Source organism: Chiroxiphia lanceolata, chromosome 1, assembly GCF_009829145.1.
Source record: "Chiroxiphia lanceolata isolate bChiLan1 chromosome 1, bChiLan1.pri, whole genome shotgun sequence".
NCBI lineage: Eukaryota > Metazoa > Chordata > Aves > Passeriformes > Pipridae > Chiroxiphia > Chiroxiphia lanceolata.
The window spans coordinates 18,469,396-18,485,459 of record NC_045637.1 but is presented as its reverse complement, the minus strand read 5'-3'; the positions used below and the strand labels follow the sequence as shown (position 1 = coordinate 18,485,459).

Below are 16,064 nucleotides of genomic sequence, written 5' to 3'. Positions count from 1 at the left end.
TGCCTCTATCAGTTAAGAAATTCTTGCTGCAGCACTGCCACTTAGTACTATGTCTCTGTCATCCTGTGTCATAGTTGACTGCTGAGGCAGTTGTAGTTCCTTTTGGGATTGTTTATCAAGGAAAGGCTTAAAAGAAGAAAAGGAAGACAGAATGTTGTGGCCCTGCCATTCATGAGAAACGGAAGATACATGGCTGTGCTTCTTTCCAGTGTCTGAGAAGGATGGACAAGAAAAGAATGAAAAGCTTGTTTCACATAACAAGTTTAGTGTAACAGTATCAGGTGAATAAGACTTGCAGTGAACTGAGGAAAATTAGGGTTCTGTGTACATCTGTATTCATACAGCTACTTCAAAGTATTGCTTACCTTTGAGAAATTTAATTACCTTGAAAAAAAATCCCAAACACAAAAAACTCCAACCCCAAAAGCCACCAAACAAAACTCAAAACCTTTAACTTTTTGGGTAGTGCTGTCCTTAGAGCAACAATACACGTTTCAAGTGCAGTTTCAGACACAAGGGACAATGCTTGACCTGTCCTTATCTTGAGACAATAATTGGGTCAAGATTGTGTTTTAAACAGCTTTTAGCATATTGCTAAAATTAATGCAAATATACTGCTTCATATCTTAATTAGCAGTATAAAAACTAATGTAATATCACTGTGGTTACCTGATAGCATATTGTTGCCGAAACTCTGGTTGTGCATCTGACAATTTCTAGTTTACAGAGCTTAATTGGGAAGAATGTAGTCAACACTTGGAGAAGAGGTAGACAAAACAGTGCCTACTGTCTTGAATCATAGAATCATTAAGGCTGGAAAAGACCTCCAAGACCATCAGGTTCCACCCTTGAAGGGCCTAGTTCTGCCACAGTTGAAGTGAAATGCAGCTCTAACACAAATATAAGTGGCTGTGTGTGTCTTATCGTAACTCTGAAATCTTTGTGTGACACGTGGAAAGTGGAGAGGCACTAGTTATCTGGTTGTTGTGGGGAATGACAGTACCTATTGAACCCTGCCAAACAGGCATGCTGGTGATATTGGATGTAGTCACTCAACTACAGGAACGACCTGGGAAATGGATTAAAATGGATTAACTTCTGGTGGCTAATTTTTGTCAGCATTGGATTTCACAAGCCTGGAAGCCAGACTTCTTGTGGATTCTGTTGGGTTTTTTTCAGTTGTTTTAGCTTTATATTGAGAATAAATCTAAAATAGAGTATGCAGTTTAATAAAAGAAAAAATAGAGATGAATTGAAAAACTGGGCTTATAAATATGTATGCATATATATATATATATGTCATTGACACACCTGAAGGTTTTTTTGGTTTTAGTTTTGCAATTAGCAACCTTCCTAGTCCCTTGACTTGCACCATAAGTAATATTGAGTCTGCAGAGGTTTTTGAGTAATGGTTTCTTCCTAAAACAACCTTTTCAATCAATAGTTTGGGTGTTTGTTTTTTTTTTTTCATTAAGCATCTGTCTGTACTGTCCAGTGTGGCAGTTAGGTAGTCTGAACAGGGAAAGATGGCTTTACTCTTTCAATTATTGAGTACTGTTCTATGCCTTGTCTCCTGCCCTCCAAGCTGGTAGAAAAGTGAATTCTGCTAGAGTGGAGTGAGCTTTTAAACAAGCTTCCTTTCAGAAAAGGTCTTCCTTTATTTTCATTTCATCAGGTCACCTGCTCTTCGTGCTAGGTAGATAGCTTCTAGTTATCTCTTCTAAAAATAGTATTTTCTTTCACCAATTCAGTGTTAGTTTACAATAATTTCTACCCGTAGAATAGAAAAATTTCCATCTAATTACTATACACTTTGCTTTCACTAACTTCTTTTATTTCTGAATCCTTCAAATTCTTGACTGATGCATTCTTTGTCATCTAGATATTGTCAACATTGCTCATTGTGAAAGGTAAGGAAGTGCTTGAGCATGATATGAAATGATGGTCCAGTCTTTTAAACTAAAAGCTAAATGTCTTGGATGATATCTGTTCTTGCTTCTTTGTGGGAAGTCTGGCTGCTTCCTATTTCTGTCAGATGAAGAGCCAACCCACTACTGTATCAGGTTCTCTGCGTTTTTAAGTCTCCCATGAAATGAAATCAGACAACAATAATGTTGAAGTAGAGTTGACACGTGTCCTATGAAGCCTTTCTCCTGAGCTACAGCTCGGCAGTGTGGTCTGTAATTTGGTGGTTACTTACTGACTTAACCCTCCACTTCGCAGTAAAAGGACCTGTTTGTTTAAGAGCCACCTGGTATGGTTTTTCAGTAGCAGAAATTCCTATTCTGGACTATATGTGAAGCAATATTTCCAGTACTGTAATTACTGCAGTGTTTAATAGTAGTTACATTATGTAGCAAATGAGCACCAATAAAAATAAATCTATGCTCCGTGAAGCTCACAAATCCCATTATGTACCTTTTTAATAAAATCCTCAGGACAGTATTGGAGCAGCCTACCTAATGATCCACCTTCCTGACTCTTCCTAACTTAAAGCCTGGAGTATAAAAAGTGATTTAAATGCCATAGCATATTTGAAATCAAGCTGTCCTTCCATGGAATACTCATGGCCTGAGGAAAATGTCACAGGGCTGCCTTCTCTTCTCACCAGGAGGTATGTTAAATTTGCGACAGAAAATGTTGTTACAAGTGTAGATGTACATAATGAAAAGCTGTTTGTGAAGCCTAACCTCTTATTCTTTACTCTGTCATGTTCACCTGTAGAAGAGAGAAAAGGGATCCTTGAATTGCAGCAGATTATACTGAGTCAGTCTGTACCTATTGGAGGTGATCTGTTGGAATGATGTGGTATACTGAGTATAAATTCTCTAGATTATGAAATTGTCACTGAAAAATAGCTACCAACAAGAGTGGCTTCAGCCAAAGATTTTTTTTCTGGGCTGAATTTGCTATCATGATCCAGTCTGGCATATAAAAAACAATAAATCTGGCGTCAACTAGTGCTATAGTGCACACAAATGAACAGTCTTTCTTTGATGATGATTTTTCAGTGACACTGATTCTAAAATAAATATTGTTTATTCTCATCGTACATTTCCCTCAAAATTAAAAGTAAATTTAAACAGCCAATTTTGGGTTTTGACTTAATGGCTGAATTTATAATTTGTATATGCAAGACATGCTCAAGCAAGCATGAGGTTCTCTCTGATGCTTATTCTGTTCTCCTTTCATTGCCAGTGTTCACTGTGACTTGCAGTGTCTGAAACAGGTCAGCTGTGCCATCACTGCAACTGGTTGCCTGCATTCCCCTTTAAAAATGTCTTTAACTATGACTTTCTCTATGATTACATGCTGTCTCTTTAAAGGCCATATATATTAGATACCTTGTATTATTTACATCAGTGAAATGCTCTGATAGTAGGCAGGTAGCATCTTTGTTCCAGGTACCTCCTCTCTTTTCTTGCATTAATACAGTTTCACAGAATACTCCTTGCTTAGCAGCAGCTAAGGTAATTGGCTTTAAGAACTGTATAAAGATGTAAAATCCTCTGCATCTAACTTTTTTCTTTTGCAGGAAGGGTTTCTCACCATGGCCATAACACAGTTTCGACTCTTTAAAGTCTGTACTTGCCTGGCAGCAGTGCTTTCTTTCGTTAAAAAGTTAATATGCAGGTAAACATGTCTTATTTAATTTGGTTGCATTTTCTTTTTCAACTACAGGTTCTTACACTTCTTTCCTTCTCCCAGCACCCACCCACCAATTTTCCCAGTTCTGATTTTACTAACTGCAAAACAATCAAGACAGATGAAAACTAAGTCAAAGTAATTCTTTAACTTGCATATTCTTTCAGAGTTCCAAAAGTCTGTATAATGCATTTGTGAGTGTATTTTGTTGTATGATAGCTGAGTGAGGTTTTCTAAACAACTATGCTAGGATTTTAAAATTGCCTTTTAAAACTATTCCATGACAAACTAGAAGAAAAGCTGTTCAGTTAATGGCAGCATCCACCCTGTCATCGGGCAGTTGGCTTTCACTATAAATGTAAGCAATTCTTATCCTGCTTTGCCAAAAAACGGTTGCCTGAGACTTCAGATTCTTCTCCCTATTGAAGATTCTTTCAAAAGTTTGGAGGACAGTGATGGAAACTCAGGGAAACTGTTTTTTTGTTTTTTTTTTTTATGGTGAATAATGACTTATTTTTTTGTTACTCTTGTAAGTCATGTAGTGTTCTTTTGAGTTGTAGACCTGTGAATGCAGCATTGTAATACTTAGAAACATTGTCAAAACCCTCAAGAATTACAGTTGTGTGGTAGTAGAGTTCAGTAGTACAGTAGCAGAGCACCTGAGGCAGATCTTGGCACTGTGCTGTCATGAACTACTGTGCTTCTTGCCACTCTTGAAGCATGTTGTTTTACATGAACAAATAGCAATCTGGAGAAATGCATTCTCCTCTTGTGTTTGATGATGACAACTTGCCAGTGAGGTTAAAGCATATGCAGAGTGTATAGTAGACCGAAAATAACTGTTTATTTCCTCTTCGCCTTTACTTGTTCCAAAAATAAGGGGAAGCTCTCAACTTGTTGGTGACTTCACGACAGATCTAGTGAAGATTTAAAAAGATACATTTTAATGCTTTATACAACTATATAGATTTCAACATTAGTCTGTGATTTGAATCCCAAATTAAATTAAGAATTCTTCTGTTCAAGTTCTGAAAGAAGTCAAAACACTGAGTTGATAACTTCTATATTATATGGGCTGCTCATTTCTCTAACTGTTAAGATAGTTTTTGTAAGCCGATAATTGTTTTGTAGATGTAATGACAGTATTTTCATAGTTTTTTCAAATTCTGAATGAACTAAAACCTTGAAATGAACAGCTGAGAAATTGCTTGGGAGTAAAAAAAAGTAGAAAACCTTTTATTTTGTGAATAGCATTTAGTTGAAGGAATGAAAATTTAAAATCTTTCACATAAGCAAGTCAGTGGATCAGATTAATTCAGTTCATTAACTACAGATGTTTCTCCTGTTTACCTACAGCTGAAAAGTGTAGCTTGATAAATTTCGTGTTTCTGTAATGCATCCCTGCATATGAGTATGCCTGATAACCAGCAAATGTGATTTGATTAAATGTGCATCCTAATTCAGTGGATATGAGCTAGTACTTACTTAGATTATACAAGTACCTGTAGAGATTGTGCATCTTCCTAGTAAGCGTAGAGCCTACATAGAGCATTAGTCATCTCTTCAGTGAAATCTTCTTTTGATAAATGACAGCCTGCCTGAATCCAGTTTCCAGGAAATAAAAGGTATAAGTATAAAAAGAGATGAAACGTCCATCTGTTTAAACTCTCTAGTTACTTCCTCCAGCTGAGAAATGTGGATGTTGCTGATTAGTAAGGAGAAACAAAACCAAGAATTCTTGTGGCATTTGATATTCAGAGCAGTGATCAATATCTGTCTAATGATGGTTGTGAAGCAGCTGTTCCTATAAGCATCTTGTTCCCTATGTAGAAGTGGAGATACGTAGCCTTTCCTCAGTACTGCTCTGTGTAGTATATTCTTTCCCATGTTGTATGACAAAAGCTTTCCTCCTGCCTTCACCCTTGTTAGTGTAATGATTTTGACTAGATGAATGTTTGTTACAAGCCACTTGCTGGAATCTTCTAGTTCATATGAACAGAGAAATACACGTAAGTGCAAAGCGATGGCTTAGAATAGTATTAAAGATATGTATGTTGTACAGGTCTGAAGGAGGATGCTTCCAAGCTTGAGTTTCCTTTAGAGATGTCACCTAAGTCTAGTCAATCAGAAGTCTCTACCAGAAGTCTCTAATGTGTTTGAGGAAGCAGTGTTTTCACCTTCCTTTACCCTTAAACTCTGTTGCTTTGCAGCTTAAAGGAATAGTTTGTAAAGGGGCTAGAGTGAATTATATAAAGCTTGAAAATTTGATGATAGCACCTGATCTTTCCTAAGGAGGAATCTATTGGGCCTAAAGTAGAAAAAATACATCTAGTCACTTACCAGCATACAGAGAGGTGATATTACAAGCAATTCAGCTAGTCTGAGTAGATGGTAGTATGTTCTATAATTCTAAAACTAATGGATAGAAACTACAAATTGAAGTTTCCCAGTTTTATTCTCGTCAGTAGTAAGAAACAAAACTTAACTTTTCCAAGCTGAATAAGGTCAATTACATGTCTCTTTTGCTACAGGAGCTTAAACTCCTTGGGGAAAACATGAGTATAAGCCATAATTTCATTCTTTTGTGTTGTAAGGTTTTAAAATATAGTGAATGTCAGCTAAGAATATTTTAATTATTATTTTGATGTTTGAATACCATCATTAAGTAAATATCTAGGTGGTTTATCTGCAATGCATTAGTGTTTGTTTTCAATTAAAATTATTTTATATAGTTGCTGAAATGCATTGAAACAGTATTCTTTGAGTAGAAGCATGAATTGAACAAAAGCTATTGACTTGCATAATCTTGTATTACCTCTGTTTAGCTTTTGAAGGAGAAAGGACTTTAGAAGGGCTTTCAAATCAGGCAGCTCAGAAAGTGATTTGTTAGACACAGCTTAACATCCAAGACAAATAGAAAAATTTCTCAGTGTTCAGCAGAAATAGTTCTTTGACAAACGTGTATCGCTAGTGCTTGCTTTATAAACACTGACAATCTAAAAAATTGTAACTGACTTATGCAAATAATTGAGTTAGTTTGTCCATTTTCATATTTCTCAGAAGTATGTCTCCTCTATTTCCACTGCAGTTAGAAAAATAAATTGCACTTGGAAATTCATATGGACACCACTTTAAATTCATGATAAAATTCCTTTGCTTAGCGGACTTTTACAGGCAGTAGTTAATACTAAGGTAGTTGAAGCACTAAATGTTTTAGCCGTGACTATTTTCAGTAGTGCTGTTCTCAGACTTCCTTTTTGTTTTTTTTAAACTTAGTGCTCATGTTTTCAGAGCTTGGAGGAATCCTACATTTTTCTTTCAGGTCTGGAAGAGGGCGAAAGTTAAGCGGAGACCAAATAACTTTGCCAACCACAGTGGATTATTCATCTGTTCCTAAACAGGTAATTGTTAAAGTGGTAGGTGATTTAATAGATAATCTCTTAACAGAGTAATTATAGCAGTCCTACAACAGCATTGGTATATTTCCAAGAAAGATATAATACTATTATATATGCTATATAATATTAAGTATATATTTTAGCAAGATATAAAAAGACAAGTTTTTACTTGCAGATAGTATTAACTTGTACCATATACTTCTATTCAGCCTGAAGTAGAAGACTGGTCTTCATGGGATGAAGATGCACCTACCAGTGTGAAGATTGAAGGTGGAAATGGTAATGTGGCTGCTCAGCAAAATCCTTTGGAACAAATGGAACCTGATTATTTCAAAGATATGACACCAACTATAAGAAAAACTCAAAAAGTAAGTATTGCACTTTCAACTATACTTATGAAGGGTTTTCCTTACTTTAAAGTAGGCTGTAAGTAAATCAACATATAGAATGTGCTTGTTGGTAAAATTAAGCTGACCTGTTGAAAGGAGAACAGATGCTTGTGTGTAGTCTAACATGTCCAGTTAAAAATGCTGACTCTGAGATTTTAACAAAGTGATGCTATTTCATGTTTACATCTTTAGTCTTAATGTTATTGGAAACTTAGGAATAATTTCATAGTCTGAAGGTTCTGGGAAGTATAGTGTGAGAACTCTCTAATAGTGGAACACTGCACTAAGATGCTTATGCTCATACCCTTCCATTATTTGAACAGAGACATTCCATGTCCTGGTCTACTGAAGTCTGAGGGAGCAGCACTGCAGTTTCAGAAAACAATGGTTACTTCTTTAATGAACTTATATTGGGAGGCTGGAATTAGGGGACTGATATTTCAAAATAGCTTGCTCTTCAAATATCCGTTTCTGTTATGGAGACAAGACAGAAGGTCATATCTACAGGAGCATCAACACTGTAAATAGATGCTGATTAAACTTCTGGCAATTACAAGTTCTGTTTCTACGTGCAGATCTTTCAGCTGGTTACTTACAGGTCTTTGAGTCAGTTGGAAAACCTCACAACAAAGGCTGTCAAGTACTGGAACAGGTTTCTAGAGAGGTTGTGCAGGCTCAGTCTCTGAAAGTTTTCAAGCCCTAAGTGGATAAGCCCAGATGACTTTCATCAGCCTCTGAGCTGACAGTGCTTTGAGGAGGAGGTTGGATTACAGACCTCCTGAGGCACCTTCCAACCTGGATCTTCCTGTGGTCCTGTGAACGGGGGGTGATACTGGTGTCAGTTTTCTGTATGTTCAGGATCTGCAGTATTCTGCAAACTGAATTCTTCTAATGAATGATTTTGAGCTCCCAAAATCTGAGGGGCAGAGGAGAACTGAGGAAATTTCTCCTTTATATCTACAGACATTTTTTGCTTAATAGAATGACCTTCAGGTTCAGAACAAAACAGTTCTGAACAAAACAGTCCATGCTGTTTGAGTACTGTATATTGGGTTTATTTTAAGTGTATCTCGGGATGACTGCATGCACTGTAAAGAATATTAACTTGGCCTACTTACTTAGATATGAATTTATGTTTGTATTTCCATCAAATATTGCCTCAATATAAACCCCAAGATTTGAGGTAGAATCTACTCATGTTGCCACTCATCTACACTCACCTATTTGGAAATGGAACTTCAGTCAAATAACAGAGTCTGTCATTGCTAAATAAGACTGTCTAGTCCTGTTTCCTTTCTTGCATTGATACTAGCATTTGTACAGTCAGTGGAACTGTGAATCTGCCTCATTGGGAAAAAACAGAGACTTAAAGTGAGCAAAATGAGGTAACTTTATGACTTGAGGTCAAGACAAGGGAGGGAAACGTGATCTTAGCAACCATGTTAAATTTCATAGAATCAGCCAGGATGGAAAAGTCCTCTGAGATCATCAAGTCCAACCCTTGATCCAACACCATCATGGTTACTAGACTATGCCACTAAGTGCCATATCCAGTCTCATCTTAAAAACCTCCAGGGATGGAGAATCCACCACCTCCCTGGGCAGCCCATTCCAATGCCTGATTACCCTTTCTGTAAAGAATTTCTTCCTAATACCTAACCTAAACCTCCTCTGGCAGAGCTTAAGACCATGCCCTTTTGTCTTGCTGATAGCTGCCTGGGAGAAGAGACCAACCCCCACCTGGCTGCAACCTCCTTTTGGGTAGTTGTAGAGAGTGATGAGGTCTCCCCTGAGCCTCCTCTTCTCCAGGCTAAATTTGCTGATACACCTTTTGGGAGAAGCACTAGTGCATGTTTTTCAACCAAACCAGTCCAGTATGGGGCTTTACTCGATGGTATGATAATTACTTTGCAGCTATTGAAACTGTCTGCACAGATATGCTGTGAAAGTAGCTGAGAGAGCTCACACTGCAGTGCAGTGCAGCAGTGCAGACAGCACTACCCTCAAGGGTAGTATCTTACAGTGATCTATCACAGAAGCAGGATTTCTCCAAGGAATATGTCACGTAGTTGGCAGCTTTTATGAGTTCTAGGTGATATTTGATCTGTAATTCTTTGTGCCCGTTCTCTGTCTTGATACAGTCATAGGTTTCCATGTGACTAAAGAAGGAGGTAATGTAGGGAGGGGGAGTTCTTGTCTTTTGCATTTAGCATCTTTCACTTATCAGTTCATTTAGCTGTACAGCTTCCAGGACCTGACCAGGTTTGAGACACAGTGTGGTGGTGTGTAGCGGTACCTTCACAGGCACAGAGTTAAGTGATGACCAAGGAATCTGTGTCGTACTTTAATTTACTACTTTTTGCTCCTGTTTTTTAATATTTTCAGATAGTTATTAAAAAACGAGAGCCTTTGAATTTTGGGATTCCAGAGGGAAACACAGGATTCTCTAGCAGATTAGCAGCTACACAAGATATTCCTTTTATTCACCAGTCTGTAAGTATGCTCTAAGTATTGATCTTGTATTTGATGGTTAAATGACTGTTCTGTAGGGGAAGGAATAGTCTATCTAAGGTATGCTTTGTGGGGAATAAGAAGAATATTTGTGGAATAATGTAAATTGTTTTAAAATTGAGTCTTTGATTCAAAGAATGAAGTAGTCTAATTTTAACTAATATATTCTACTGAGAAACTCGACAGAGAAAAAGGTAAGAAACTTCCATACACTTCTCTGCTTGCAAATCTGCTAAAGCAATGACCTATAGGGCTTTTTTGGTTCTACCTAGTAAGTTACTAACAAAAGAGTGGATGGCTTTTTTGAAAGCCTCCTGTGTTGCCTTTATTTTGTCATCTTGGACCCAGTTTTAACTTTCTGCTTTTCCCTTTCTGTAGGGATTGTATTCTAACAGTCTCCTAATTTTTGCTTTTTAGCCTTTGAAAACATAGTCTAGTTACCTATCAGCATGATCGTTTAGCAGGAGATGCTTTCCCTCCCTTGCCCTTTGGTGTCTTTAACAGTGCTTCTGCTTTAATTAGCAAAGTGCAAAAAGAGTTGTACCACCTTCCTGCACTGTCCATAATGAAAATAGTTCAGGAAAGGACTTCTAGTGAGTAAAAGCATCACTCAGCTGATATTGGGCATACTAACATATGGATATACATGTTGGTTTGTCCATGCAGTTTCCAGAAGTCTTTTACACTATCTACTTATTTAATCTGCTCAATTTATCTTCCTCTTCCCAAAAATGCACTCCAGTACTTCCTTCCTACCTTTGTCCAAAAACCCCTTTGACAACTGGAAAAACTCACTATTAGAGCAGGAGAAAAGGCAATAATAGACAATTAATAGGCAATAAGTTGAGAAGCACTGCCATATCTTAAATACGTCTGTAAATCTTAAGCACTAAGGTTAAAAATAGATATTAAGGAAACTTTCCTGTCTCACCATCCAGGAACCACACCAATGTTTTTTCTTTTTCCATGTGCTTAGAGCTTCTCTTTTGTTTCAGCCTGAACTGGGAGACTTGGATACTTGGCAAGAAAATACTAATGCCTGGGAAGAAGAGGAAGATGCTGCCTGGCAGGCAGAAGAAGTTCTTAGGTAAGTGAAATTGATGTGACACATGTGAAAGAATCAAATTCATTTGCTTATTTAACACCTTTCTGATAAGTGCTAAGAATTGTTAAACACTTCTTAATACAAATTATTTTTGTGCATCTAATCTCTATGTAACTGGCGGTTGGCAGAGGACATTTTGGATTTAATTAGTTGAGTGGATGAGATAGTAGGAGAAGTCCAAGAATCACTGGAACAACACATTAACACATACACATGCACATGCGCACTAAAAACCAGCCCAATGATGCCTCACCAATCCCAGTGACTTATTATGTGCAAATAACAGGTTTCAACTTGGTTAAGTAAAATACCACTTGATGTCCTTATAAAAAGGATCATAACCATGTGCTTAAAGTAAAAGTAGTTCAGGATAAAAGACAAAGTACTAAGTATATTCTTGGAATCCCTGTAAGAGCTATGCTTTTCTAGCCAACTTAACTAAACTAACTGATAAGGCTGAATGTAAAATCAAAATCTTGCACAAAGTTAGAGTGAATACTTCATCTGTTCTATGTTCTTTTTTTCCCTTTTAAGAACACATAGAAGGAGTATGGAGGTTAAAGAGGTGCAAATTGAGTTTAAGTTAATCACACACAATGATTTCACTTTGCAGTGACTTAGGGTTTTATCAAACTTTTATTGGTTGCTTCATCATCAGGTAACCAACCTCAAGTAGCTGCAGCTTCCTAGACTGTTCTCATTTTACTCACAATATCACAAGTACATGGCTTCAGTGGTCCAGTAGTGGTAATATGAAATAAAGACGTGATATATTAAAAAAATCATTCTAGAACTGTGAATCTTTAAAGGAAAAAAGATAATTTCTGGAAAAAAAAATTCCAATCAACTATTTATTTTAGTGTTTTGAAAAACTTAACTTTTTTCAGTCTGTGGAATAAGATGAGGGAATTCACCAGCACACTTTCAATGCAATATTCGTAATTGTTTCTGTTTAATGTCTCTGTCAGCCTTGCTCTGCAGCAGCTTAACATGTGAGAAAAAGATTGTACTGCAAATATTTTTGTAAACTTAAGCATTTATGTGTACATTCTGGTCATATTGGGTTTTTTTTAACTTCAGTACTGTTTCAGTCTTGTCTTTCGGTAATGCATAACAGAAGTACAGGCTTTGTGATATGAATGATGTGTCTTTGGGCTGGTTTTGTTCCAAGGATAGTAGTTTTTCCCCATAAAAAATAACAATAGGCTCAGTAAGATCTTTAATCTCTGAAGTGCAGTCTACTGGGACTTAAATGAATGACAATGAAAAATGCTGCTCTTTTTGAACTGAGAAGTAAAACAACTACTTTTGCTAACTGCAGAGGCTGCATAGTACTTTACTTAACCCTTGCCACATTTCATTACAGATGTTTTTAGGACTGTCAAAAGTAGCATTCAAACTTTCAGAAGCAGGGGCTTGTCCTATGCAAATTAGCTACTAAAATGATCTGGTGTATGTATATGCCAGTTTGTCTCTGGTGTGTAAAATTTGTGCAGTGGATATTTCCAGGATGGTCAAAGGTATATGTCTGCCAACTGTCAGGTTTGTGCTCTAGAATACTTACGGAGAGAGATCTCTTATGTGGCAATAGCAGTGGGATTTTCCCTAAACCTTCATTTTTGAAAGTGTCATGTTATTTGGCTGAAGCTATTATAAAGATTTCAACCTATCTTTACTATTGAAAGGCTTCAGCTCAAGTTATTAATTTTGATGACATTCCTTCCTGGCCCCACTAAAAAGTATCAAACTTTACTTTTTATAGAAGGGATGTGTATGTGTCTAAATATTTCCAGTAGCTAGAACATGATTGGAACTGTAGCTGTCTCTGTGGCATACCACTTGGCTACCTCAGTACAACGGGTCATTGTGTAAGCTGTATCCCAGCTGTGTGAAGTAAAACCTTTGTTTTATTCATGACACGCAAATGGCAATATTTATCTGTAAATGAGCGAAGTGCTGGCTGATTTTTAGCAAGATTGATAGGAAATACCTGCTGGGTTTACACTTTCTCTTTCAGTAGACATCTGTGATATATTTAACAGCTGATATTAACGTAAAACTTTAGTGTAGTACTTGACAGGCCTGGCTCTGTTTTTGACGGACTGTAATAAGGAAGTGGTATGGAGTCTCCTCTTAATGCTGGTCTGCAAAATGATCTGAAGATCCCATGGCCTCTCTAGTGACTCAGTGCACAAGGATAACAGTTGAAAGAAGCGTGTGTAAGATGCTACTAAATGGAGGAGAGAGTCCTCCTAACATTCCAGAGTGTTAGTGCTGACTGTACTCCAGTGGTGCTTTTTGAGAATAAAATGAGCGTGCAGAAAAAGTAAAGGTCTCCCTCAGCTAGCTGTGTTGGTGCTCAGTTAGTGTTTAGAAATATCTTAAGACTAGAATAACTTTTGTGTAGTAATGGAGTGCTGATCAATCATGGAAAAATGGGCTGTGGCCTGCAAAACAGCAGAGAAGACTGTATCCTGTGGCCTCTCTGGTGACTCAGTGCATAAACATAACAGTTGAAATAAGCATGTACAGTCAGCCAAATGCTCTCTGCAAAGCATGCAGAAAGGCAGTGCTGAGGATTAGGCTATTAGTGCCTGAGAACTTCCTATAGTCTCTTTTTTTCCCCACTATCCAGCAGGTTCTGGGCTGGGATACATTAAAATTTTCCAGTGATGGATGAATCAGTGTAGCAGATGATAAACTGGATTTTCAGTTACTTGAGTTAGTTGGAATTTGTCTGCAAATTTTAGATACCTATCTACAACTTAAAACTTTCTATTACCAATGAAGACTTCTTCCCAGTGGGAACAGTTAAACTCGTGCATTTTTAGTTTATAGTAGCTACTCGTTTATATTTTTGGGTGACCCGTTGCTCTGTCCGAGGTGACATGAAAGGTCTCTCTCATTTGGGTGTAACCGAATACAATTTCTTGGCCCGTAGAGGGCGCGGAGGCGCCGCTGTGTCATCCCAGGGAAAGAAACCGGAGCTGCCGTGATCAGTGGCATTGCTTAATGCACATCTCATGTGGCTTTTTGAAACTACTGTCTCTACATATTGGCTGGTGCACAAAGCACTTCTTCCCCTCTGCATCAGTTCAGAGGTGTGGGGAATATAAGAAAATTTGCTACTGTAAAGTGACAAATATTATTACTCTGCGTATGCTCGACTGACAGCACTGTCAACTATCCAGCTTTCAGGTAGAAGGTAAATAGTGGGTGATGACCTCAAAAACCCCAAAACTTTTGAGCTACTGTTAACCTGGGAGGTAGATCCTGATGTGAATGACTATTTTCATTCTTCCATGACTGACAGCAGAGCAGCTTAGTAGAGTATAGGAAAACTTCTAGCCATTAATAATCAATCAAGGGAAACAAGGTATTAAATAAGTGCAGTCTGTCTCCTGTTCAATACAAAGATAATATGTAGACTTTGTACCTCAAATATTTCCAAGTTTTGTGTGCCCAGTTTGTCCGTAGTTGGAATCTACCAGAGAAGGTTGCTTCAGGTGATGATACTTTTTAACTCTGTATGTTTTACACACCTAAGTGGATGTGCTCAGGTAATGTAGATACATTTAAATTTAACTCTCTCATCAATTAGAATTCTTTATTCTCTTTTAATAAGCAGTTCTTTATTCGTACTAAAACTGTGTTAAATTTCACCTTTTCAAGTTAATGAAGCTTCATTTTTAAACTCCTCTTGCAAGCAATTTAGGAATTTTTTCCATATCTAATAAACTGAATCCAAAGCAGGAGTGACCTACTTAGATAATACAGGAGAGAGCTCCAATGTGTCACTTGGAGTATGGATCCAGTTTTTGGTCCTGCACCACTCAGTAATGTGTTCTTGCTGAAGCAGGGGAATTAAACGAGTGAATTTTTCTGGTGTTCCTTCTTTCTTTGCTGTAGTCAGCTGTGTATTTGTTGAAATTGCAAGACAGATTCTTTGAGCTAAGAGAGTGATGTCTGGAGACTGATGCACTTTGAGAATTTAGTGGCTTTTAGATTACTAAATAATTGAACAAATATTACTGCCTAAGACCAAATTGGATGAGGTTGGATATTAGGAAAAGGTTTTCACCCAGAGAGTGGTTGGGCACTGGAACAGGCTCCCCAGGAAAGTCGTCACAAGACCAAGCCTGACAGAGTTCAAGAAGCATTTGGACAATACTCTCAGGCAGAGGCTGTAACTCTTGGTGGTGTCCTGTGCAGGGCCAGGAGCTGGACTTTGGTGATCCTTATGGGTCCCTTCCAACTCAGGATATTTTATGATTTTAGATTAATTTGAAAAGAGGACTTCAGCACCATAAAAGAGTAATTGTTCTGAGCCTAACAACAGTAGACTGAAGCTCTGTTTTTATTAGTTATAATAAACTATGTATTGACAAGAACTTAAGGTATGAAGTCCTTATCCATGCTGAAAATTGGATTCCTGTTATTTAGCAATTCATGTTTTCTTTAATTGCAGACAACAGAAGATAGCAGAAAGGGAAAAAAGAGCAGCAGAACAACAGCGAAAGAAAATGGAGAAAGAGGCACAAAGGCTAATGAAAAAGGAACAAAACAAAATTGGTGTGAAACTGTCCTAACAGAAACCAAGCATCAATGGTAGTGCTGGTGAAAAGAAAATTTCAACTCTACAACATACATATGGGTATTGATTTAACTATTTATAGGACTTCAGCGCAGTGCTTGGTTTCAGTGCATTCTTCAGATCATCTTGGAAGCCAGGACCTTCCCAAAATATCTTGAACTACTAGTACATGGTTCTTAAAGGAGAAAAATCCCACAGAAAATCATGCCTTGATGGAATGTTTCCTGCAATAGTTCTATTCCAGCACCATTCCTTGGAACAAAAGTGATTGACAAGGATGTTGATTGAAAAACACTTAACGAACAGCTCAAACCTAGGGAAAAGAATGTAAATATTGAGTGGTGGGAAATCTACTGTATTGTCTGTGCTTACCTGAAACATGTAATTAAACAGTTTTAAAGAACCCTTTGCTTCCTACCTGA

The 16,064-nt window shown here is 37.4% G+C and overlaps 1 protein-coding gene across 4 annotated transcripts in view; it reads left to right on the top strand.

Annotated features, from left to right (window-relative positions):
• EBAG9 (estrogen receptor binding site associated antigen 9) overlaps positions 1-16,064 on the top strand; it is a 19,704-nt gene extending 3,640 nt beyond the window's left edge. For 2 of the 4 annotated variants that reach the window (XM_032697506.1, XM_032697586.1), the window contains exons 2-8: positions 2,439-2,614; positions 3,536-3,633; positions 6,968-7,046; positions 7,253-7,411; positions 9,818-9,925; positions 10,939-11,030; positions 15,517-16,064. In XM_032697506.1, coding sequence (XP_032553397.1) covers positions 3,551-3,633; positions 6,968-7,046; positions 7,253-7,411; positions 9,818-9,925; positions 10,939-11,030; positions 15,517-15,637 — 642 coding nt within the window. In that variant the 5' untranslated portion in view covers positions 2,439-2,614; positions 3,536-3,550 and the 3' untranslated portion in view covers positions 15,638-16,064. Of the gene's footprint in view, positions 1-2,438; positions 2,615-3,535; positions 3,634-6,921; positions 7,047-7,252; positions 7,412-9,817; positions 9,926-10,938; positions 11,031-15,516 lie in introns of all 4 variants that reach the window. The other 2 variants (XM_032697757.1, XM_032697669.1) reach the window with 2 other exon arrangements.